Source organism: Cydia pomonella, chromosome 1 (genome assembly GCF_033807575.1).
Source record: "Cydia pomonella isolate Wapato2018A chromosome 1, ilCydPomo1, whole genome shotgun sequence".
NCBI lineage: Eukaryota > Metazoa > Arthropoda > Insecta > Lepidoptera > Tortricidae > Cydia > Cydia pomonella.
Window position 1 is genome coordinate 12,023,475 of NC_084703.1, and position 27,456 is coordinate 12,050,930.

General features: G+C 36.4%; 1 protein-coding gene across 5 annotated transcripts in view; it reads left to right on the plus strand.

Moving 5' to 3' along the window:
• Positions 1-27,456, plus strand: part of LOC133534859 (SCY1-like protein 2) — a 170,240-nt gene extending 142,784 nt beyond the window's left edge. For 3 of the 5 annotated variants that reach the window (XM_061874182.1, XM_061847782.1, XM_061874158.1), the window contains 10 exons: positions 708-853; positions 1,770-1,900; positions 2,413-2,536; positions 5,342-5,487; positions 5,564-5,729; positions 5,809-6,058; positions 6,320-6,456; positions 6,649-6,907; positions 6,992-7,251; positions 14,331-27,456. In XM_061874182.1, the coding sequence (XP_061730166.1) occupies positions 708-853; positions 1,770-1,900; positions 2,413-2,536; positions 5,342-5,487; positions 5,564-5,729; positions 5,809-6,058; positions 6,320-6,456; positions 6,649-6,907; positions 6,992-7,251; positions 14,331-14,633 (1,922 nt within the window). In that variant the 3' untranslated portion in view covers positions 14,634-27,456. The remainder of the gene's footprint in view (positions 1-707; positions 854-1,769; positions 1,901-2,412; positions 2,537-5,341; positions 5,488-5,563; positions 5,730-5,808; positions 6,059-6,319; positions 6,457-6,648; positions 6,908-6,991; positions 7,252-14,330) is intronic. The other 2 variants (XM_061874173.1, XM_061874165.1) reach the window with 2 other exon arrangements.

A 27,456-nucleotide genomic window follows, 5' to 3' on the forward strand; every position in this document is an offset into this window, starting at 1 on the left:
CTTTTCTAAATTATTATTATTAAATACAAGCAGTTTATAGGTTCCTTATGACAGGTATTAGAAGAATACATCTTGAACGGAATAAATAGATCGAATCATTCTAGACTTCATTTGTAATGATTAAGGCTCAATTAACCCGTAGTCTAAATTCATTGCTAATAAAAACACAGAGTATTTAGAGTTTTAGATGCTATTAGAGTTTTTGTTTACTTCGAAAATTAATCAGCCTTACGGCATAAACAGGTAATTAGGGACAAAGTACTTATAGGGACACGCTACAGCTATGATTTTAAGCTGTAAGTGTGATAGATCAATGATTTTATACTTATGTCTCGTTCATACAAGACTGTTGTATATTATCGTATGAAAACTGCTAAATCAAAGATTATAAGTACAACTTATTTATATGTATTGGGTACAAACAGCGTGCACAAATAGCATAATATATTGTACAATTATTATTTCATATTACACAATTATTTTGAATATAGGTTCGATTCGAGTGCTTAATGTCACCTGATATCCGCGATACAGAGCAACGATGCCGCAATTCCGGTCGTAACATGCGGTTCTTGAACACATCATAGAGAACTTAAAATTCGAGTATATGTGTAGATAAAGCAGTGATTTAACTAAACATCTCATAAACCACTATTCATTGCCAGGTCCTATAACATTCTTTTATTCAGCTTGTTTCCTCTGCGCAGCTCCTGAGGTGCAGACGAACGGCAACTGCAACATCTTGTCGGACATGTTCTCACTTGGGCTGGTGATCTGCGCGGTATTCAACTCCGGAAAACCTCTTATACAGGCCAACAACAACCCCATGCTTTACGTCAAGCAAATCGAATTCGTGAGTACTTATCAGGTTATAGAGGTTGTCCAATGGACCAATGGACGACGATATATGTATGTTCAGCAAAAATATCCCATTGCTCCGAAAGCTGTAGAGATTGCTACACTTCCACTCCAAAACAGTGCGTGCGTGCTATTTGAGCATAAAGATAAAAAAGAAAGTGTGAAGTTCTGCGCAGAAGATGCACTTATTTGTTTTAATAGTACGACAATACCAGCGAAGCAAACATTTTTAGTTCAGCGTAAACTATGGCTATTGAAATAAGAAAACTGTCTCAAGGTTAACTAAATTTAGGTAGTTATAAATATGATTATCGTTGCATATTGATTTAATTATTTATACTATTTTGTAATAATAGGGAATATTACACAAAACTCTGCGCAAAGTGCGCTACTAGCACATATTGAGGGCCTACCGCGAAAAAAAAATCAAAATTTGCAAATTCGAGCGGAAGGGAAGCAGATAACGAAGTTTCGATTTTCATGTTTCTACTACATTGATGGATGTGAATGTCACAGTGAAAAGTTCTCAAGAAACTGACATAGTACCTATGTATAACTTTATGGTTTACAATATGTTCTAGTGCTGCAATCTGGCGGCAGAACATTGCAATGATACCCTCTATTGAAACGCAGGATTTTATAATTCCTTTCTCATGGCTACGACCTGTATGTAAACTGAACTTTGACATAAAGAGTGGCAGGAGCACCAAATTGTTCGTCAACATCAGCGTTCAAATTTTCTTGTAACTACTTGTATGAAAAGTTCTCTATTGTATAAACACAACCATGCATGACAAATGTAAAGTTACCATCGTCGTATTCACATTTATTTTGTCGTAGATTGGTGCGTTTAGTTTACACGGTGCAACCAGCCCTAAGGCTGGTTCTGTATTGTTATTGTTTGTTATCAGTTGGACGAGCAAGTAAGCGCCGTGTTGCCGCGAGTGCCTGCCGCGCTCCAGGAGGCAGTGCAGCGGTTGCTCTCCCGCGACCCGCACCCGCGTCCCACCACACAGCTGCTACCTCTCATCAAATACTTCAAGTAAGATTTCCAATCATTCCCTCATGATTAAACTAGCTTACATTTAATTACACTCGATGCTTGCTTTAATTCCGTTAACATCGTGATACTAAGGCTACGTGCACACGGTCAGACGGCTTTCCCTCACAGACGCAGTGTAAACGATTTTGAAAGCTGCCATACAAAATGTGCTGTGACTTCGATATACGATAAAATCCCATATACGGTATACGGAAAAATTAACGGCGTGTGAACCTAGGCGAAAACTCATTTAATTGTTTACAGTTAATTTTAAATTCAAACTGGCCTTCCACTGTCGCATACGGTTTTTATGCCGATTAGATTTATTCAAACGAAATCTTTTGCAGCATGAAAAATCGATTTCGAAGTACGAGTATGTATTGATTATTGATATATGTATATTGTTAGGGTTTTTTAGATTTTGTTTTGTAAGATGATTTTGCATTTAGTAGCGTGATTTATATTTATTTATTATCACATTCAGTATTTCAACAATTATTGATTGTTAATAGATGCCAAAGCGAAGTCGCTATCCAAGCCATGCAGTTCCTTGATGTGATAACCATGAAGGACCCCAACTCAAAAAGCAACTTCTACAGGCAAACTCTCATCGACGCGCTTCCATACATACCAAAGGTACGAAAATTCTCCAGAATATAATAAAAAGTTGCCGTTGCGTAAGTATAGCGCATTCCCTTCCCTAAAAATGCTCTGAAACTTCACTCACAAATATTTTTGTCAAAAGGAAACTAATTAACAAAGTATAATCTCAACCTATAAGTACCCCAGCATTTTTCATTTCGTGAGAAAGGTAAAATTGATCACGGTATATTTTAACTTTTTAATTACTCAATCCAGCTGCCGTAAACTTTGTGAACACTTATACAGTGAAAACAAAAACATTTTACAATGTAACCGAGCAATCAATCATTAATTAAGTATAGGCACGTCGTTTCTACCACTTTTTTTGCTGTAGCACATTGTTTTCGTAATTTTTTTTTCTATCGAGACAACTTTAATGTAGGGTTTTATGGTTTTGGTCAGAGTTTTTGCAAATGACAATGCTCGGCACGAATTCCATAACGTCGGACATGAACATCCGTCCAAAATTACATTTTAACGTAACCGTTATAAATAGAGAACCTTAGCGTTACTTGTGATCGGAGGATGTCCGTGAAGCTTAAGGGCCTTGTCTATAAGAGCATAATAAGACCGGTTATAATCTATGAGAGTGAAACATGGCACATGACGCAGAGTCATGTCCTTGTCTGTCCAAGTCGCTGAAATGAAGATGCTTCGGGGGATGTGCGGAGTAATGAGACTCAACAAGATACGTAACGAGTACGTTCGTGGTAGCCTCTCGGAGTACGTAATATCGCCGATAAGCTACAAGAGAGACGTGGAGATGGTGGAGATGGACACGTAAAGTTTTTGTTCCTTCTGCATAGCAATAGTTCACCATTCCTGTTATGCCATACTTGTTTGAGTATTATTATGTTAGTATTCGTCTTCCTCTGATGCTGTTTTGATAATATAAAATTCTTGTAAATTGATCTAATGGACGCTCGATATTAGTCTGGTCTGTCATTGCCTTTTAGTACATGTAGCTACCGTTGGCGCTTGTTGCGTATGCAGCTGTAATGTTCAGCCAAGGTATGGTTGGACCGGACCGATACAGTGTTATGTTTATGATGCTTGATATATAAATAATCTTTCCCCTTAATAAGGGTTCCCCTTCATGGCCGAGTCCGACTCGCACTTAGCCACTTTTTTACATCCGACCATATGGAACTCGAAGCAAGAATGGTTGTGAACCTAGCGTAATATACTTATTGTAACATAATCAGGAGGCATTCGGATGCGTACAATACTTTCAAAACAATAGATAGGATAGAGTATAGAGTAAACTGACGTTAGTTCTTCAGACAAACATTCATAAGAAGTTTCGATAACTCTTAAAATAGAGTTTCACCTCTTCTCTTCTTCCTTCAAAAACTGAGGAGAAAGTTGTTTTTTTATCCACAAGAGTAGCAAAGAACTATGCAAATGTTGACTTGTTTCGAGTTCGCAGGTGGGGTTGACTTTTAAATGATGATTTTGAATGACAAATATTTAATTTTGATTTGTAATGATCTACAGAAGTATTTTTCTTGCGTTTGTTTGAAAATTGTGTTTCACTCGGTAGCAAAGTTTTTGAAATCCTCGTGCCTTGAAACCCTCTACGCTAGTGGTTTAATTGTATGGAAATATTTCGCTTGCTTGTATATCAATATTAGCACCAAGAGTTAAATCACAACTTTGTTCCTTGTAACACAAACATTTTTTTACAATTAGCAAACCTATTACCTCCATAGCTATGCAGGGGGGGGCATATCAGTGTGGGTAAAAAAGGTCATCAAACTATATCAGGGATAATTGGCTCAAGTCCTGAGCATGCGCTTGTCGAATCTTGGGCCAAATCCTGGAGCAAAATATATAATATTTTTTTTGATCATAATAATTTCATACATCGTATATGTACACAAACAAAATATTAAAACTCAACTCTCACGCAAACACAACTCAAGACAAATTAGTTATACACCGTGTTTTTATTGAATTGCGTTAACTCCGGGGTTTCGGTAAGTACGTTTAAGGAAACTAAACGGCATAGTTAATTTTCAAAAAAAATATTTTTTTTTGTTTTTTTTTTTACTATTTTTATTTTTATAAAAAGTAACTAAATGTTGCATATAGCGTTGTTGTAACACGGGCATTACATTTAACTCAACCAAACAATTGAAAACTGTGACATATCAATGTCATTTCTAACATCGATCGTCCGAGATAGTACGTACGTTTAGTAGCAAATGTATGAACTCGCACTAAACACTAACTAATAAGTAAACAGGTCCTAAAGCAAGTGTACACGCTCGTAAGGGCCTTATAATATAAAAATTTATGATTGATTATCTCCGAAATGGAGTTAGTTAGAATATCGGTATCTTTGAGAAAGTTACTTAATTTAAGCTCAGGAATGCACCCTCGAAATTAACGCAAATAAAAAAAAACACCGTGTATATAAGTTGTAGATACTTACCAAAAAATATAGGTAATCTAAAAGAAAAATATATGAACGGAGCGACATATTTAACTATACGATTTTTTTTAGGTAGTACTTCCTAAAAATACCTATATTATAAGTATGAGAATGTGTGAGAACTGTAAGAAAAGAAACTCGTCCTTTGTTTAGTTTCGTCCGAGTAACAAAGAAAACTTGCAACAGAAAAGTTACGAATACAATGGAGGTGAAAAGCGGGTAAAGTTATCAAAGCAAAATTTTTTTCACACACAAGTGGAACTTCATGCATATTTATTAAGCCTGATCCGGGGTCGACTGGTTATGGTTAGGCAGTACTTACTTATAGTGATTAAAGGATAGCGAGTTGAACTCGGTTTCAGAAACTGCGCTGGCAGCTGGTGTGGCCGGCGCTGCAGCTGGAGGTGCGCACGGCCGAGGTCTTGGCGGCCGTGCTGCAGCCCATCATCTGGCTCACCAACGAAGCCACCCCTGACGAATTCAGCCACTATGTTCTTCCCACCCTCAAGTAAATAAATACACCAATATTTCGCTCTGTAACCTTGAGCTACAAATGATTAGTATAACTATGGGTAAAATCCAAGGCATTTTTTCAGGAACCTGATGAATTCCCCGAAGAGTGTACAGGCCTCTGTCACGGTCTTAGAAAATTTGCACATAATTTTAAAGAAATGCAAAAAGGATGAGGTGAACAATGAGATCATGCCTATGCTCTATACAGCTTTGGATAACAACACTAATCAAATACAGGTTAGCTAAATGTATAGCTAATTCTTTTTCTCTGTCACCGTATTTACTAATTCAAACTTATACCTATGCTTGTTCACAGACTTCGTCTCTGATTGCAATGCAGAACGTATCCGATTACATCGAGGATAAGGCACTCCATGGCATTGTGCTGGGAAAGGTTAAAGTGCTATTGGAAAAAAATCAGAGTGATGTTAAAATAATTAGCCTAATCCTCGGATTTTATGAAAAAATTTTAGTTAGATTGGAAAGAAATCATATTCTCGAACAAGTGATCCCCACTCTTCTGAGCATGAGGTTGAGCGATCCCGATATTATCAACCGCGTTGTCCGTAAGTACTTACGCAATCGATGGAATTTTCAGCGAAGGTTTCGACACTTTTATTTACACATATGTACTGCTATTTGAATAAGTAATTCTTTTTACCTTTTTCTTCCTATTTTCATCTTCATAGGGTGTAATTAAGTACTGCGCTGCGAAACATTTACCGCAATGTCTTGCGAAATTTTTGCATTTGCGAAATTGTTGAGCTGATTATGTCTCATATTCCTAACATTAAACAATTTTATCACGATTGCCGTTTTGATTACAGGGCTTTACAAGTCAATGCTCTTGGAGAGGAAATTCGGCTTAACAACGAACGTTATGGCAACAAAGATGATCCCATCACTTGCACCGCAGACTGTCAATCCAGCATTGAACGTTGATCAATTCACTAACCTAATGGAGGTATTTGCTTACTATGACAAGGCAGTTCTGTTAAATAAATTATAATTGTCTGTATTTGTAGTCCTGTTTGTAAAAATGATTGCCTAGCATATAGGTCCATTGGTCTTGAGCGACTTGACTAGGACTCTTAAATTTCGATATTATCAAACATAAATGAATAAAAGTAGACAAAAACTTAAGTACTAATTTCAGATTCTCTATGATATGCTGGACAACATTGACAAAAACCAGCGCTACAAGTTGAAACTGGACAGTCTGACTTTGCCAAGTCCCGAGCGGCATCGTCCGCTGCGGCACCAGATGAGCACCGACAATATGAACGTACCACCCTTCAACATCCCCAATTTGCGTGTGGAGCAGCGCAAGACCTCCAGCGCCGAAGACATGGCACGCAAAAATTCTATCGGTGGACAGAGTATCGGCACGGGAAGTGTTGGTGGTGGCTTCAAAAGTAAGACTAATATTAGTTAGACAGGCTGAATCATTCCACTATAAAGTACAGTAGATAGATACTGATAACGTTAACTTTCCTCAGGTACTGGGATTGGGCAATGGTTCTTTGGATCGAGCAACTCCACAACCGCTGATAACAACTTTTTACGTGTGGCCAGTGCATTTCCTAACCGTCGACTCTCTGATAACACTCTAATGACCCCCAAAATTCGTATAGCTCCCTCTTGCGCATCGTCCCCTGGTGGCACTCCAGGAGGTAACTCAGGATTGCCCACGAGACGCCATTCCAGTATTGGCCCTCAAGAACGTCGTGGGTCAGCAGTTAATTTGTCGCCGCCTACCGTAAGTACTGCACATTTAGCAATGCTTTTAATGTCGTATATCAGTTTCGCTTGATATTAGATTGTAGTTAATTGAGATTAATCAGGAGTTCAATTGAAAACCACGAGCTATTAAGTCATGAATAGCACGCACATGCTAGTGCGCGAGGCAGCCGTTGGTTATTGGTTGGTAAGGCAGGTGACGGCAATCGGCACGAAGTTTTAGTGATGGTGGTGGTTATTTGGTTTTGGCAGGGCTACCAGTACAGGGGTCGAGGCGGCTCGGGCTCGAGCCTGTCCGTCCCGTCGGCGTCACAATGCGTTGTAAGTGATATGCACCGCGTACGCCTGCCTGGCTACGTGCTCTCCCTGAACCCTCTATTGAATGTCGACATGGAACGGCTTGTCATATTGATGTGGTCTATTATCTTCTGCGGTCGTATCTTCTTCCCCACCGACAGGGAGAGATTTCTCATCGCTCATATCGCCATTATAATTGTACATCTGCACGAACCCGGTTGCCGTCTCTATCATGCAACAAACTCTATCTGCCCGTTCACTAAACCTCTCATCGCATTATCATACGCTATATTATCTCTTCAATCCTGCGAGACAATTGTGGCAATGTAACCTTCAGGGAGAATAAACATGGTGCATGGTTGTACAACTGTCCTGTTATGAACGCGATGCATGAGGGCCTCGACGTTACATGTATCAAAACGCCCGAACCGGAGAGTAGTTCTTCACTGAATGCTATCATCTGTTATCACAATAAGCGGTAGGCACGCCTTCTGATGGTAACGGTGTTGTCTGTCTTATCTCAAATAATGCAATTGGCCAGTAAATTCACATGTAAAATGGGCTCAAAAGGGTTAATATAAAATATTTCACTATAAAATGAATTACCCATCAATAATAAATTAATAGTATTTACTTATCGATTCCAAATAGCATTTTCTTATGAGCTTATGTTTCATTTAATTGATAAAATACAAGTTTATTTATTTAATTTGATTTGTTTTGGAGATAGGAACATTGAGACTGAGCAATGAGTTAACACTTGATTAGTAAAATAACCACATAAAGTTTATCGACATCTCTCAATACCCATAAATTTATATAGGGCATGTTGGGCCGAGGCCGATTTTAAAGAATATGAATTCATTTTTGAATCGTGCGAACTTTATAAAAGTACTAGTGAAAATGTGACGGAGTTGTACAATTACCTTAATAGAAAATTTGAATCGATATTTTAATAATCGGCCTTGACCAACCTCACCTTAATAGGTACTATTTATTTTAAGAATTGAAGTTTCTGTGACACCTTCATCCTGATAACTTAGGAGTATAAAGTAAAGAATCACGTTAATACTTGTTGCTCCAACACAACATGCGACTCGCATACGTGTATGTTTAAAGCATCTCTCGTGTCTGTAAAGTTATGCTTGGAACGGTTTCATATGTTACAAATATCTAAAGAACGTAAACACTCATGCATTTAGATGACATGATCTTTGTCGGACGCCTTGTTTATGTTTGATGTTATTCGTGAAAGGCAAACTCGTTAGTCAATAACTCATTCTTTTATGTCCGAGTATTTATGTAAGGCTCTGCGCCGAACGTTTATAACGCTGTCTCATTCACTGTTGCTGTTTGTTCTTCTACGCAGCTTGCACGGAGCATGATCGTGAGTACAGTTTCTCTCTAGACACAGTATCCGTCTTGGCGTTGTGGACGCGTAGGGAGTCTTTGGGAGAATAATGTAACCTCTGCGGATCCGCTATGGAACGATATTCCTCGTTACGGCTTCCCTACGTTTCCACTTCACTTTTACGGGCCGTAACAGCTACGACGATCCTCGTCATATTTTCTAACTCCCTACTGTGGCTCTAATTCCTTTCGATTCACTCTGCCTTTTCGCAATTGAGTCGTTTGGATAATGAGACACATCGGGATCTTGATCATTCTATCATCATAAGAGGAGCAAACTATATAAATGTTACACAAAGATGTTGCCAATCTATCAACTTTACTCGAATAGTCAAAAAATGTCATTTAAGTAATATACACGATATACCTAAAGTCAATCCACACTTTGAATGCTCGAGTAATGATTAAAGTCGAGTCTAGTAGTAATAATTGTACGGCTGTTAAAACAATATAAAATGACCACATAAATTAAATTAACAATTTAAAACATAACGGTCTTGCTAAAACGATTTTAAATAGGTTTTTAGGTACAAGCGTTATCTGAGCAGTCAAAGTTACCCAGATTGACGGCAACATCTCCGTGGATTATTGATTCATTCGTAGTGTAGTTGTTAACGAGTAAGCTAACTGAATCACAAGAATTTCCATAAACCCAACACGCTTCCGTACGCTAAAGCTGAAAGTGATTACGATTTAAATTAATGGCATGTAGTAGTTACACTCTACTAATTGCGTTACAAGAGTCGGCTGAATGATCGAACATGTTTCATTGACAATGAATAAAATTATGATAATGAAATATACTTTTTCAGTTGTTAATTTATATAGTTTAAAATTGTATCAATTGTGACAGCATGCATCTAAATTTATGTCATATGTGCATATGGCAGATAGTTACTGAAAATAGTTCACTGCACGTATAGTATTTAAAATTATCTTAAAAGCTCTACGTTCTTTTATGTTCAATGTTTTAAAATTATTTAAGCTGTGCACTTATGAATAAAGGTGAAAAAACTGTGTTACATTTCCACTTTCACCTCACAAAACTGGTTCGCTGCCAAACATCAAGTCGTTGACGCAAGTTAACCAGTATTACGCCACAGCACTTAAAAGCACACTTTTAAAGGTTCTTGGCGTCCAAAGGGTTATAAAGGATGACTCACGCTAAACCGGGCCGGGGCCGGACCGGAGCCTCCGGCGCTTCATTTTCTATGGAAAGCACCACGTGATCACTGATCAGCCGTCATAGAAAATGACGTGTAGGACGCGGGGCCCGGCCCGGTCTAGCGTGCTCATCCTTAATAGGTAATATTTTGTTTAGCGCACAGTTTTCGCGCCCAGCAGCGTGAATTATTTTTGTAGATTTCTAGAATAAAAATTGAAGTTGGCGATTTCTGGTAGGTACTGAAACAGTAAATGCGTATTTTCTTTTGTCTTGGATTTATTAAATAGCAAACATTAATAATTCGATACTGTGTGTAATTGTGCCTTTGTTGAGCTATTTACCGAGGCTTAATTACTGAGACTTAATAAAGCCAAAGAAACTGTCAAATAACCCATTTAACACTTTTATCTTTTAATGTTTATTGTAAATGAAAATTTAACTGTCATTGTGGATGATGCTGCTGGTTATTTATATGTCCATAAAGAATTACAGTACCTAAACTCAAGTTACTCTGCAAGATCTCCTCCTAACTGAAACGCCTGATTCTAACAAAATAGCAAACAGCTTATTCATATTAAACCTTCTAAGATGCGTTCAAAAACCGCAAATTACGTCCAGCATAAAATAAACTGTTCAAACAAATTTTTTATCCGTAAAAACGTTACTGTTGCAGCAAAATTGATTTTGTAATCACATTTAAATTTTAAATAAGGTATCTCGGAAAAACAAAGCACTTTGATTTGAACATAAGGCCGACTCTAACTTTCCCTGAATTAAAACAAACTATATACAGTTACACTTGCGTGACATGCGTCGGAAAAAATATCATTTGACGCCATTGGAAGTTCAGTTTATTTTGTTTGCAAATACTTGTTCGTTTTATTATTTAATGCCGGCTCCACATGCTTGGCAAATAACGGCGAACGGCAACCATCAAACAACAAACATGAAAATGTGGATAGATGTTTGTCTGTTTTGTTTTATGTGTGCTAGTGATCGGCATCGGTGTCGGTTTTTTGCACAAATCGAAGGGGTGTTCGACAAACTGGCAAGTTCGCCAAGCCTGCGGATGTTGTGTTTGTGTTGGATGGTGGCATTTGTTTGTTGTTTGTAGAAAACATCAATCATGTGGAGCCGGCATAAAATGAGTATCAGATCGTACCGCATTCGTCGAAAATGAGCGATTAAGATAGTGATCTAGGTATTTTGGAATCACCACCTGATATCCGTGACAGAGCAACAAACGTAATAAACTATTTATTATCAGTGGAGTCCAGAAATCAGTTCGAAAAAAGTTACTTAGACTTTATGGAATAACGAAAAAGTACGCCGTCTTGTCCGAAAAGATGCTTTTTGCGTATTTCAAGGAGGTGTCTACTAAATTACTAAATTTAAATCTACAAGCATGTGGACTTTCTATTCAATGCTCAAAAGTACCTACCTACCTTAAATATCAACCATTACGTAGATATTGCAAAATAATTTAAATTAACTGGCTTCCTTAAACGAAGAAGCGAATTAAGTAAAAACAGTATAAAGCCAAGACGTTTTTACCAGATATTTTTGAACGAAGTACCGGATAAATTTTATCTTATGACAAAGGTAACATGTTTTCCATATTCAACAATACCTCATTTTCATATGAATCAGAAGTGTTGTTTTCTTGACTGCTAAAATTTAACCGCTTTTAATCAGATTAATATTTGGGATTATGGATGAGAGCTTGCCGGAGACAGAAACTGTGCTTACAAAGTTTTGTTAAATGATGTCTAAGACTATGAATCAGCCATAATTGTTACTACACGTAATACCAAATCCGAGACCAACCAGGCTTTCACCATAACAGTATTGCCAGGTGGGTAAGAAATACTTACATACAACTATGCCCAAGTCAACGCACAGATCCCGATTTTTTTCTGAAATTTGTAGCCGGTAGATATGGATGTCTTGGCAAAACTATGTACTTATTGCTGAATCTTTTAGCCTGAAATGTACACCGGGCACTGTTTGCGCAAAACTTCTGCCACGATATTAGTTGGTGCAGGGTTGACACAACGTCACTGAAACGCCATGGTAGCCGTCGTTCTATAACTGTAGCTGAAGGAAGGATATATCGAAGGATCAATCCAGAATAAAGTTAAAAATTCAAACTAAATTCTGAATTCATATAACAAAACTAAGTGGTTAATATTAACCGTTGACCAAGATGCTACTACTATCCAAGCTGGCTATACAATAATTGCACATCCAAACTGTAAATAATCTTATACCTTTAAACGAGCAATTCTTGTATATATATTTCTGTGATCTCGGAAACGGCTCTAACGATTTCGCTGAAATTTGGTATATGGGGGTTTTTGGGGGTATACAATCGATCTAGATTAGTCTTATGTTTGGGAAAACGCGTGTTTTCAAGTTTTCATGCGTTTTTCTTTCGACGCAGAATATGGTCGCTAATTTCGTGTTGCCGGCCACAGTCTGTCTGGTCCAGCGGGTTAAGACGCGGACGGCTAGAAACGAGTGTTACGGGTTCGAATCTCGCCCAGTGACTAATTTTTTTTTTATATATGTTCAAGTTTATATATAATTTTTTAATTTTTATTGTTTTAGACAAGTTTAATTTAGTAAAAAAATGTAGTTAAGATTGTCACCTATACACCACCATATTACAATAAATAGTTATAACCGAGCAAAGCTCGGTCGCCCAGGTACTAATAATTATAATAGAAAAAATATTTTATTTTCCAATTTGTTTTTTTTTTTATTAGTTTACTAATAATTACTGCTAATAGCTCTAACCGATACCACAATGCAGGTCATAACATGCGGTTCCTGAACACATACACTACTTTATCTACACATATATTTATCTCTCTGTGATGTGTTCAGGAACCGCATGTTACGATCGCCATTGCGGCATCATTGCTCTGTCGTAAAACTCGCGGATATGAGGTGGCTTCTACAAAATATCATGGTCACTCATTAACACGAACGTTTTCCTTTAATTAGTTTATAAACATCAAAACAAACTAATTTAATACAAACTAATTAAAAGATGACAGGCGGTAATTGAAATTTTTTTCCCGCATGTCACACAACCGTAGTTTTTTTTATTCAGAGATAAACTAGAGTCTGGTCCAGCTGCCTTAACGTTCAATATTAAGTAACATACGAAAGGAGATCATCGATTTTTGGCCCACTGGGTACTATCGCGTATTAAAGTTTACGAGTGTGATCTAACTCGACTAAAGGAACTAAACGTTATTATACCTTATTTTATTTTGTTCGGTCCTTATTAGGATGCTTTATTGCAACCTCAAAAAGTTCGTAAGAAATCATTGTATCTTCCTAACTTACTTACTTTTTAGGATGCTTACTTGCTAAACACGGTTATATCTAGTGACATGCCCTCATAAAATGTATCACAAACCCCTGATAAATTTTGTTTCTTTCTAATAAACATGTCAAAATTACGGATAGCGACAAACGATTATCAACGGTATATAGGTATATGACAAACGCGCATGAATAACGCTATAAGTAATTTAGAATTCTGAATTTAGGAATATCTATATACCTATCAAGCGCTTTACGCAATATCGATAAATTAGAGAATATGCAGATCAGATTTTTAAAATTACTTGTTAATCATAAAACTAAACTCAAATGTAAAGGTAAATGTGCAATATTTTACCAGTTAGCTTAAAACATAAATACCTACTAGCGATAAATAACCATAGCTGCCTGGAGCTTAACTCAGCGGATTCCTTAACACCAGTTAATCATGCTTACATCACAAAGGCCGTGACTTCAGGGAAACTATCCGTTCCTAGAATTAATAACTATTACGGGGATAGAACCCTTAGGAAAATAATTCCATACTTACTTAATAGTTTACCTGAAGCCATAAGACGTGAAAATAATAAAATTTATATCTATATTAAAAATAACATTTTCATACATTGTAGTCATACCTACTAGGTATAAATTATTTTTAGTTATATAACTAAAGACTGACGACCCCACAGTCAAACTCAATGTTGAGTTTTGCGGGGCTACGATTATTTTTTTAAGAATACCACTGTATTTTAATAAATAAATAAAAATAATAAATAAATTACATTGATGTTTTGATAGCATCTGTGTGTGTACATATTGTTGTGTGTGGTATTACACAAATCATTTTGAAATTTCGCCATGATGAAGAAGCTTGTGTGTTCATATAGGGCGGGTCTATGCCGAATACTTCGTCCAGCGTGCCGTTTCTGCTGACGTCATCGATGCAATCGATCCGATCCCGGCGGCCGTCGGCGTGCTTGAGTGGCTCGCAGGGATCCGGCATCTTGCAGCAGCTCAGCAGTGGCATGGTAAGGCACTTGCCCGTCGGCTCCTCGAGTTCCGTGCACAACAAGTTGCCCACGCACTGGGGTGCGCTACAGGGTGCGACCAGTGCCGGCTACAATGCGCTGCAACATACGGCCATCGCTGTCAGGAAATGCCCCTCGCTCAATATAACACTGACGCGTTAAAATCGTCAGTACCGATACATCAGTAACTCGGCACTTCCGAAGAGACGTTACCCAGAAAGTATACCATTCAGGATTTAGTCGTTTGTTATTATGTGCAACTCTTGAATTCACCTAAGTGTCATAGTATAGTAGGAGCAAATTAGCGAGCTGTAGCGTCTCTTCGGCGCGAGCGAGCGAGCGTGCGCGCGCGCCGCCGCCGCGGCTGCGCACGCGGTCCACGCCGCCCGAAGCTTCCATGGCAGCCGCCTGCAACGGCAATCCCCGTCCGACCCCTCAGTGTTTAGTAGTTTCAAAATATTGATGTTGTAACACCATCTTAGATTTATTTGCCATTACTTTTTAGAAAAATACTTATACCTTTAGTTCAATGTTATTTTTGATGTAACATTAATATTAAGTATCTGTTTACATGAATTTAATTTCTAAAAGTAATTCTGCAGTGAAATGGGAATTTGTAAGCTTTAATAAAAATAATGTGGACATATCACTCGTTTGTTGATCATAAATGAATTTAAAAAATGGTGTAAAATGTCCAATTTTAATAAACATAAAAAGTATATCGAAAGTTTGAACAGAAGAAGTTACCATGCTGATATGATACATACAGCAAAATGATAATGGTGCTGTGATATGGTATTGTTATAGAAAAAAATTAGAGACTACTGAAATTAGAGGGAATAAACCATTACGGTAAAACCTTAGAAACTATTTTTATGTTCGTTACTCCTTTGAGTACAAACGATTCCAAATTTTTAAAAATGTGCCAAAGGATGAAGTTAACCTTAAATGATTTATTAAGTTACTAAATTAATGATATTGGAACGTATGTAAGTCCCTATTAAGAGAAAATTATATTAAACTAAATATTGTATTTGTATGGAAAAACTTGGAATCAAATCGTCTAAAGAGTAACACCAAATTATGAACTATAGGTAGTTAAAACGATATTGACTTAATTTGAGCTTATAAAAAGCTATTGTTTTGCAATGGGGGAAGTAGCTAGCCATTAGCCAACTAGTCGACTTTTGTTCAAAACATGTTTCAGAATTGCCACTAGATCATTTTCAATTCTACTTCGACTGTCAAAAGAATTTAAAATGCTGTTACGCTAGCAAGCCGAGGTATATCAGTTGTACAATTCTACATCCACTGTTCTTTAAGATTGCACGTCGAATATTTACTTTACCTCTGAATATTATACATAGTTTTGTAGTTATTATTGAAGGTGGGTATAAAATAATAGCGCTCTAATAATTTTATAAAAGGACATATAATTTCGTAGAAGGACATACACAAATAGGCAAACCTAAAAAAACTGTTTTAGTAATAAATTGTTATTTCGCCTTATAAATGAGAGGTTATCGGAAACTAAAATCAGCGTGAAGGTATGAGTATTAGTTACGTTAAGTTCAGAGCTCATTAGAGTTAAATTTGAATGACTTCAGGCCGTATTCAAACAATGCTTCTAAGAGATCGCTGACAAATTGGTATCGTACTGCAATGATCGAATTGGGCATTTCGCTGCTTAGTCTCGTAAACTAGGTACCTACTTACCAACGTATACCACGACCGTGACGCCGGCATTTTCGGTTATAGGAAACAAGATAATATTGTCTTGTTACATAAAAATAAAATATTCCTTTTTCTTGCCCTAATAATCTAGCCAAAGTGCGTATATTTTCGCTTCAATGGCCATAACAGAAGCCTTACCAGCACGACTGCATTAGCAGTGTCAAACTGACATATTCGCAAATGGCTGCGTAACTTTCTATACATATATAGGTGCTAATAGAATCAGACCAATCTAAGTTGGCAGCGATATTGATAGCATGGACTGTGCAAGTGTTAAAAGTAAATTTCATAATTTCAAAGAAGTTTGACGTTTATAATAACACTTGCCAGTCTATTATGCTATCAAAACTTACATGGCTTGGTCTGACTCTATGCGAAGACGAGCGATATGCTTAGAAAGTTAGTTACGCACACGCTAGCGAATATGTCAGTGTCAATCTGGTGGTAGCTGTACTGGAAAGAAGGAACCAAAATAATTGCGAAGGTACTAGGTACTTCGGGCGCCTGACATGCACGGTTAACGATGTGATAACGGATTTGATAGAACAAATGTAACTTCTGGACACCGCTGGATAGAAAGAGACGCATGCCTTAATCCTGCAGTCATTATAATTATAGTAATTTTCACATAGTTTGGGTACAGTGACAACTGTCATCTCAATACATATTTTGCACATTGTGCGTTTTAAGAGTCCCTGGCAAGCTCGGCCGAATCTCATCTTCTAGTAGTAGTAGAGTATATCTCGGACACAACGTAAAAATATTCGTTATTTCTTGCGCCACCAGAGGGTCTCGCTAAATGTACCTTGCCCACATAAAATTCTGGTCTCGCTGCGCCACTGATGAAAGAACAAACATGAGGTATAGCTACGGCTGAAATAAGTTTATATTGCTCCACCTTTATAGCCATCAACCCACCCCATAAACCCACAAGCGCCGCAACAAGCATCTACAACACATGATGTGGCCAATGATGATATTAAACAAACAAAATAGAGCAAAAACAAGTTTTGTATAAAAATAATAAATTCGCTGTATTTTTTAACTATAGTACATAACTAATTACAGTAGTTTTGGAGCAATCTAGCTAGTCGTTTAAAATGAGGGCGTAACTACTTTTGTATGGATAACCGAGCTTACTGGGAGCCTTATGGTTTTAAATTGTATGGACATGACAGCTATAAAGAAAAGCGTTGTAGCCTAGCCTAGGTAAGATCGTGCTACTTTCGACCCGGAGGTCGCGGGTTCATACCCCGTCTCGTACCAATCAGTTTTTCGGAACTTATGTACGATATATCATTTGATATTATCAGCCGCTTTTCGGTGAAGAAAAACATCGTGAGGAAACCGGACTAATCCCAATAAGGCCTAGTTTCCGCTCTTGGTTGAAAGGTCAGATGGCAGTCGCTTTCGTAAAAACTAGTGCCTACGCCAATTCTTGGGACTAGTTGTCAAGAGGACCCGAGGCTCCCATGAGCCGTGGCAATAAACCGGGACAAACGCTAGGAAGAAGGACATGACAGCTATCACCGTACCCGAGCTATGTGAAAAACTATAGTGTGTCACATCGATAACGCGTAAATAGGTGTAAATAAGTAAAAATTTCACGGAGATTAAACATTGTAGGAACCAGTTTAAGTATTGTGTTTATTCCAAATTATACAACTACTGGATACTAAATCAACCATCGGTACATACTTACTCAATTTAAACAACAATTCGAAATGCAATGAGTGTTTGATCCTACACCTAATAGATTTTATCGGTGTATAAAAATGAAAAATCCTTGTTCAATTGAATATAGAACTGGATTTAACAACAACCAACTATTTTTTTTTTGACCCCGGTAGCCCGTGGTAGTTTAATGACCTATTTTTGTAAGGAATAGTAACATAGCTTTCGCAATTACTAGTGACCATAGCGCATTATTTTAATAGTTATCAATTAATTGCTTCGGTTTTCTTTTTATTTGCTTTTTAGTGCCCCTACTTACGCCTGTAAACAAAACTTTGTAGTTTATTTCCTACTTTAAATAAATGTTAGTATTTTCAGATTTTTTTAAGAGCAGGTAACGTAATATCTATCTGATTTAAAAAATATACACGTTTGTTTTGTTTAAAAGTTTAGTAGCAATTATAATAAATGAAAATTTATTTTGCAGAAATATAAATATTCAGTTAAAGTCAAACCAAGATAAGTTGGCACCGATTTTGATAGCCCAGACGGTGCACGGGTTATTTTAAACATCAAAATTCTATGAAATTATGACGTTTATTTGACACTTGCACCGTCTGGGCTATCAAAATCGCTGCCAACTTATCTTGGTCTGACTTTAACTGAATATTTATATTTCTGCAAAATAAATTTTCATTTATTATAATTGCTACTAAACTTTTAAACAAAACAAACGTGTATCTTTTTTAAATCACATACCAACCAAATTGAAGTATTTGAAGTGTTCTGTACCCCTAGTGTAAATAAATTCGATTTCGAAACGTGACGTACGCGTTTGCGTTTAGTCTCATTTTGTATTGGATTTAGAAAGAGCGCGCCTAGCGGGACGTTTTGGAAACTCAAAATCCTATACAAAATGAGACTTAACGCAAACGCGTTCGTCACGTTATGATGTCGATCAAATTTACACTAGGGGTACTGGTCGCGTAACTGACGATCGTTATGTATAATAATATTAGTAGGCAGTAGATTAGCACACATATGAGGCCCATATTAAAAACTGAAATAATAGATTCGTCCAGAGACCTGGCCAAAATGACAATATTTCACTGTTAACACAAATGGATAAGTTAATTAATGTATTGTCACGCGATTTTTAGTTCCTATCTCTTTTTACTTTTCATACTGTTGTCAACAATTGATGATTTTCATCTAGTCTAGTAAATTTCATCTAATAATTTAAGTAAATTGTGATCGTTTTATAATAATCCCAACTTATAAATTATCTACAGAATTTTATATTATTTTCTTAACAGTCTCACTCCTAAACTGTCTTGGATATTTTATGTTCCTGCTCTAGATAGCGTAGCAGCTTTGTAACCATTATCCCGTACTTGTACAAACCTGAATTAGAGACTACCCCTAATTACCTACCGAAAACATTACACACAACAGTACATTGTTTTACATATAGAATAAAGGTAACAAAACAAACCTTCAATTATTAACGAATCTATCAGCTGTTTTGTTACGGCAGATAATGCGTTTGTAATCTGTGTGTGGTTTGGCATGTGTTAGGGGTAGTATAAGTGTTAGTATTTATAGTTAGAGTAGCGGAGGGACGGGGGCCGCGCGGCCGAAGCCAAGCGGAGGCGCGCGCCGCGGGTCGCGGCCGCGAGCCCGGCACTACTACAGTCTCGCACGCGCTTTGAATTTTAATCACTTTATGTTGTGGTTGCTTACAGTACCAGCTGTTTTCCGGGCGTACGTAAAGAGAGTTTCGTTAAAGATATAGCCGCGTAGCGTTAAAGCGAACGCAATGATAGCGGCGCCATCGCGTGTCGCCGCGCCGCCTGCGCCGCCTCGACGCTCCGCGGTCCCCACTTCACGCCCGTCTCGACACACTCAACTCACGTTATTTATGAACAGCACGTGCTCTGTGACAATGATCGTGATCCCGCACGTGTCTTATGATTATAATAGGACACTGGAATGTGTTGAACCTATTCGTGCCAATGTTACTATATTTACACCAAAAATAATACTTCATTCATTTCACGCATGTAATACTTGATTTACTATACGAGGGCAACACTGAAATTTTTTGAAGTAAAGATAAGAGCAGTCATGTTTTTTTTTTTTTTTCTAACAATTAATACTCGTATGCATAAATTTTCATGTAAGTTATTATTCGTAAGTGTCATCTAGGTATCTATCCTAAAGATGACAAAATCTACTGATACGAATTTTCTTGTCAGTCTTTTTTATAAACCGCATAACTTCTATGTTAACTCGGGATGTTGATGTCGAATGCCACGCTTCTCGATGATCCGCAATAGTAAAGTTATAATACCAATATTACAAACAGTTAACTATAACCTATCCAAACTTTGTTGTTAGCCATTAAAGCCGTATTAAATTATGACAGAATATTTCCATCAATCATGAAATACAAATCACAACCGAATGAAATATTCCAACCTCCAAAAAAAGAGTACTGTTTTCAATTATTATTATTTTCTTTTTGTAATATGAGCTCTGAGGTCCTCTGTTCTAAGAACTTTCAGTGTTACCTATTTATTTATTTATACCCAGTATCGATTAATAAGCATTATTACTATTACGTATTTTGCTCACTTTCATTGAGGGCATTATAGAGTAGGTATATTTAAATTTAATAAATAAATGCTTTCAAATTAAGAAAGGCGCAATTAATTGTAAAAATTAATGGAGAGCTTATTATTATAATAGCTACGTGTTGTACAAAATATTGGAAAGAAGATTGATATGTTTTCATACAATCTTGATCAAAATGTTAAGTGACAGATAGTTTAGAAATGAGGAAATTATCGCAAAACAATTTAAATTACTTGGCAATCTAGTAACAGAGATATTTAAAACCAATTTAGCAATCCTGTGTTCACGTCTTTGTCACACAACTTAATTTAAACGTAATTTTGATACTTAAATAATCTACAACATTTGCTGAAACTGCTCTTGTACATCATTTTGTATCATTTACCACCACTTTTTGAATTATTTTTAAAAACTGTCCCTTCTCGTCTTATATTACTTGGGACGCACGCTTGCGACCTCATTATTAAAAAGGCTATATGAGAAGACGTACTAATAGAAACCAATACTTGTTATTTAAATATTACGTAACGAAAGGTGTACAATTTCGACGACTAAATCTATCAATTTTACATTTATGCTCAAAAATCGTCACCGGGCTCTTAAGATTTCGTATACCAAACTATAATTGCGCACTTTTCATGTATGGGCTCCCAACTAAACTATAAAATTTCTTTCGATACGCTGTAGTCATCTATAAAAAAAAAATTACCAATCACGATATTTACCAATTTTCATTACTTATTTAGGTGTTATAGTAAAAAAATATTTTTGATGACTCATAGATTTTTTTTGTATATAATCAAGCTTTTCAATGTCGTACCTCACTTAGGCAACTCAGCAAGCTTCGTTGCCTGAACACGGTACTTGACTGAAAAGCTCTCTATTATATCACGATTGTATAAAATACTATTACCTACTTGACATATCAATATCAAAGCGAAGAATTAAAATGTCTCTTTTTCTAGATTGCCATTGTTTGTATTAGAAAAATAAAAGTTTAAAAATGCAACTTTAGCTATTTTTCATCTTTTTATTTTCTCAAAAAAACCATAATCGGGCGGAGTAGCGGCGCGCCTTAACTATCTTCAAAAAAAAATTACAGCTTCCGTACATCAGTATAGTATGCAGCCGTGGTGATTATGGACGCTGTTAAACTATAGTACATAGTACCAACCAGTAGCTCACATCTAAAAGTAATGTTATAGAGGCCGCGCATAGACACAGCAAATGGGTATAGTCAAATATATCACGTGACTTACAATTTTATTTTTATCAGTCTCTGAGTAGATTCCTACATCCGTATTAAAAAAAAAAGTATTTTTAGTTACCTAATAGCGTGAAATTTTCTCATACCTGGTGTCGGGGGACAATTACAAGTAATGCCGATATGCACGTAATATCAAGGGTACGCTATATAGCACGAAGTCAATTCTACTTGTCCTACGCCAACCTTGCCCATAGCAATAGCAGCGGTACTCGTATTCTAGGCTCGATAAATTGTCAAGCGGGTTGATGGCAGCCAAAATGCCCTTGGAATCCTTGGATATAATTTAAATAGTCTCTTTAAACCTTAGGTATAAATTACCTAGAGCAAGCATTAGAACTTTTCAGTAATTTCAACACTTACAGTGCATTACGCTCGTTTTTTGGTTTGGACGAGGTGCACTACGAGTGATGACAAAATGAGATCATTTGTTATTTTCTGCGGAAATACCTACCTTCCCAACCTACCTTAAACTCAAATGTAATGTCCGATAGCTGTTGTATAAATAAACCCGACTTTTAAATTCTACATCTGTGTTTTACCAAGATTAGACTTAAATGGTTTTTAATATCACGCCTACTCATGTCCATTATTTTCTTAACCAAATTTCTGAAAACATTGGAAATGTAAGCGAACTCTGAATAATAAAAACTCTACCACGCCCGTCTGCCGGAAAACCAACGTTAATGAAAACTTAAAGGACGGGATGGGCGTAGATAGGTACATACCTACTAATCATCTGACTTCAACTAGAAAATGACACTGTAATGATTACGACATCGCAATAACTACAAGTTACTTATGTATTTTTATATTCAACTGTCTGTATTCGACGAACTATCTTAAAGCAATGGTGTTTGTATAAGAAATAAATTAGTAATATACTATACCTACATTCTAATTAGTCAGGGAAAACCTAATTTTTGTTAATTATAGGTAAACTTTTATTTGTTTAATTGGATATGTAACCAAAGATTTGATGTAAAATGAAAGAATTGTTGTGAGAAGCGCCGAGCGCGGCGGCTGGCGAGGTTCAGCGCCGACGCTGGCGCCGCGTGTTGTTAGTGAAGGTTCCATAAAAGGCATACAATATTTTGAATTGTGAACCGATTAATTAGGGGTAATAGGAAAATAAAGTTTTTTTAGTCTTTATTTTGTATATTTTAATATAAAATGTGATAGGATATCGATGCAAATGTTTGGCATCGGTCCAGATTCAGTGAGAAGGGTTTCGGTGCCCTGCTAAGATAGGTGTTTTTGAAGTTTTTCTCACATTGTAGCGTAAATTTATAATTATATTCAATATCACTTGAAATGAAATACTTATAATATATATAGGCTTTAAATCATCAACTCTGTCGGAAGGTATTTTCAAGTACAAAGGAAATAATGAACATTTTAAAGAGTATATAAATTTATATATAATTTACTGCGCTCCTGTTCCTACCTACCTGAAATTTACAAAATGAAACTAGTTAAAAGTATGATATTTACACGTAGATTATTTGTTATTTGTAATGCACCGCTCAATCATATTAGCCACCCACGTACAAATAATAGAAGCAATATTACTAGAGCCGTGTGCTAGGCGACTTCCATGCCCCGTCCATGGGACGGTCACATCACGTGCTCACCACTCGCCTGCACCACGCAAATATCTGCTCTGCTTAGCTAGTACCTGACTTGCAGCACAAAACTAAGAGTTACTATACATTCATATATCTATTTTTATATCTCACAAAGAATACGAAAGAAATTTCAATTAAATAGTTAATAATTTTGAAAAAAACAATATGTAGGTCTAGTTACCCAAAGTTTATCAAAACTGTTGTGTTATGTATTGACATGTACAGTCAGCGTCAAATACTTTGTGGCAGTCAAAGTGCCCAAATAGCTCGGTACACCATACTAAATATATGGCAGGGGTGGCCAACAGGTCGATCGCGACTGTTAGTCCAGTCGATCGTGGCAAGGCAAAAAATATAAATACGTAGACCAGTTTCATTTAAGGTTTCAAGAAGTATGTAATTGGTAGATCGCACAGGGTTTCGTTAGTAAACAGGAGATCTTGGGTCTAATCAAGTTGGCCACCCCTGATATATGGTGTACCGAACTATTTGGCTACTTTGGTTGCTACAAAGTATTTGACGCTGACTGTACTAAAGCCAGAACTATTTTTTTTCTTCAAAGTTTACGCCATAAATGCACTTTAGTATCGGCTTATCGGCTGCGTCCCTTTTATATGTTTAGTATTACATAATATTAGTTACTATTTAAGCAGCTACTACAATAATAATAAATACGTACAACACATTTTTTAGGGTTCCGTAGCCAAATGGCAAAAAACGGAACCCTTTTAGATTCGTCATGTCCGTCTGTCTGTCCGATTATTCCTGAATGATACTACTGCTGCGGATGCAGTAACACCACGGAGTAAGTACCTACATCTAAAAAGTTTCCAAACTACGGCCTGCGGGCTGAATCCGGCCCTAGTACCTACCTATAGGTAACTTTAACATATTTGATTTATCAATTAAATATAGGACCATATGTGTTTTTGAAGTGAAATCTTCTTTAGCGGCGCTGTGCATTTTTTGTGATGAGGAAAAAATGTTAAACTCGCGTCAGGGTCACGTGACCGTCAGATTGAAAATTCGTAAGACGGACACCAAAGAGTAAAGTAAGTATACGGACACGTGACATCATGGTGACGTGCAAATTGAATGTCATCGAAGCCTAGTTACTTTTGAAAAGTCGCATCTCATTCAAGTGTGACATTGTATTTTCTTCATAATCAAAGTGCTGTCATAACATAAATAATAGAGAATTATCTCTTAAAACTGCTACTCAATTTCTCCAAAATAAAAATGCGCAACGTTAATATTCAAGTTTTCACTTCTGCCGGCACTCCCAGAGTGCAACGCGGTTTTTTTTATTATTCCTCCATGAAGTCATAATATATAAAAATCTGGCTTACCTATAATAAATTATGGCTCTTAGACTGCAATTAGACTATCATATAAATTATCATATATATGGGATCCTATTTGAAAGCAATCCTTCAATTAGGATCATGTACGCATAATTTGGTAAAATTGTTGTTATTGTTATTACGAGTACACCATTATAAATATGTCAATTATATAAGATCCATTTTAACAAATTGGCGTATATGATCATAATTGTATGATTGCTTTCAAATAGGATCCCATATATGTGTTACTTATCTAACAAAACGCGAAATGTGGGTTCTTAATATCAATATTCAAGGTGCGGGTCTGAATAAAATTCTTTCTGAAGAAATTATTTGTAAAGTTGTTAGAACGCCTTTCATTAAGTTATTTGGGGCAACGCGGCTTGGAAGGAGGCATGTGCCAATGACCCAATTTCAGAGTAATCTCCAGAGCAGTGTGCGGAAGGACATCGAAGACGTACGTTGTACATATTTATGTATCAACTTCGCTTCCACCTGGCGCCGGGCACCGTCGATACTGAAGTGCATGTTATAAACGGTGTAACTAGTCAAGACATACATATTAGCAATTTATACTGAGAATAGAACACTAATCTAATTCATAAGATTGTTAGGAAAGTGAGTTAGAGGTAAGCTGGAAACGTGGAGGTAATAGGCGGAAGCTTTACTTTATGGTAACATCGCCTTATAATGTCTTATCAAATTGATGCTTATTAAAAATACAAAGATCTATTATTGTTACAAGATAACCACATATTTTATGACTGTTAGCTTTCCACTGATTACAAGTTAATTGATAATGGGTAGAAAACTCATATCTGTGTTAGTTACTGTTGTACAATCGGCGCCCTAAATATCTGCGAGTACTTTTCGATACTGAGCTACGACCTCTTTGTAATTTTTGAAAGCCTAAATGGTCGAGCTGCCAATAAGAAGGCTTATGTACGCAGATATTTTCAGGTTGATAGTACATTCAAGAACAAAATCGTAATACATTTTCTCTATCATTTACTGATATTGCCATATTTGATTATATATACATATATAGTAAATAACGTATCGTATTTATAACTAAATAAATGTGATCTTATTCGGTAGGCTGTACTTGATACCTATATCAAATATAAAATCTATTACTAAAATGTAGCTAACAATGTGGATCTTGAGACTAACTTTTTCAGACAAGACCATGTTAATATTAATTATATTTCATATATCTTACTATGTTTTGATATATTATATGTGCCTATTTGAGAAATTGTTAATAAGTCTATCCAACTTGAAAGATCGCCAATGAGAGCTGATCCCGCTATTTGAATATGTGCGAACTTACGGCTTGTGACCAATCATTATACCTATCTATTTTGAGATTCATTCTTCTGGTTGTGGTGTGTGCTCAGTGTTAGAATACTTACTTAATTAGCATTTTACACGTAAATTATAGTAACTAACTGGCCTGGTCGGCCCTCCGATGCGCTACGCCGTCACGCAGCTCCCGACGGCAGTAGGTATCGAACAGTAACATTTCATATTAACTATACACATCTTTTACTTATAATACTCGATGTGATTTTTAGGTATTGCCATGCCTACATATGTTACATGTACCTACTTAGTGTAATGGATAAATATGTACTTGACATTTTTGATTAATACTTATTGTACTATTCTTAGAGTAATTAATATATTGTAAGAGATATTTAATACTCTCCCTTGTGATCTTGTTCTGTGACTCTAAATTATTCTCTAAACTTGACTGCTATCTCTTCTAAGGCAAAAATAATGTTGGACAATACTTTTATAAGCTGTTTCTTACATCTCGCTGCGGAGTAGGTACAGTCCGCGTCATAGCTCTAGCTAACGTTAAGGTCGCCTTTACGCTTGGTACATAGAGCTTAAAATCCAATTTGAGATGTATACATAGATACATTAGATGCAAGACTTACGTTTTTTCGTACACTATATTCCTATAAGGTATGTCTGTACATACGGGAAAACGTTGCCTTAATGTGTTTTTTTTTGTTTCACTTTTTTCATTTTGATATATTTATCATTCTACAAAAATTCAGATTAACATATCACTATTAAATGCCTACTGTGTGATTCGTAACTGTCCCTGTAGCGTCGCCTAACGGCAATATTGTGTAATAACAGAACATATTATCATATAAAATAATATTAAGTGATAATCTTAAACACTTTGGAAGTTGTTTATTGTTACCTACTCTTATACCTACAAGTTGCTCTTCGTATAGAATTTAAGATCATTGAGAACAGCAAATGAGAACAGAAATTGACATCAGTCCATAAAGAAGTAGATTTTGAGCATATTTTAACTCCATATTTCTGCAACTACTCCAATTACTTCTAACTGTTAATTTATATTTCTTTATCTTACCTTTTATTATCCACGCTGGCCCCTTAGGGTTAGAACACACAATAAACGATAGTCAAACTTTTAATATAGCAACCATAAATGTCCGTAGATTGAATGTTGTATTCAGTAAGATACAATTTTACCTGACAGTGAGTAGGTAACTGTATAATAAAATAATTGTGATGTATACTTATCCATATTGTTTTCTGTAGATCAAGTAACCAGAAGACCCTACATTTATGTTCTCTTATACTTTACTGTTCTAAACGTGTATATCTACGTGAATCATGTAGAACATTAATGAAATAAACGATTCAAATAATAA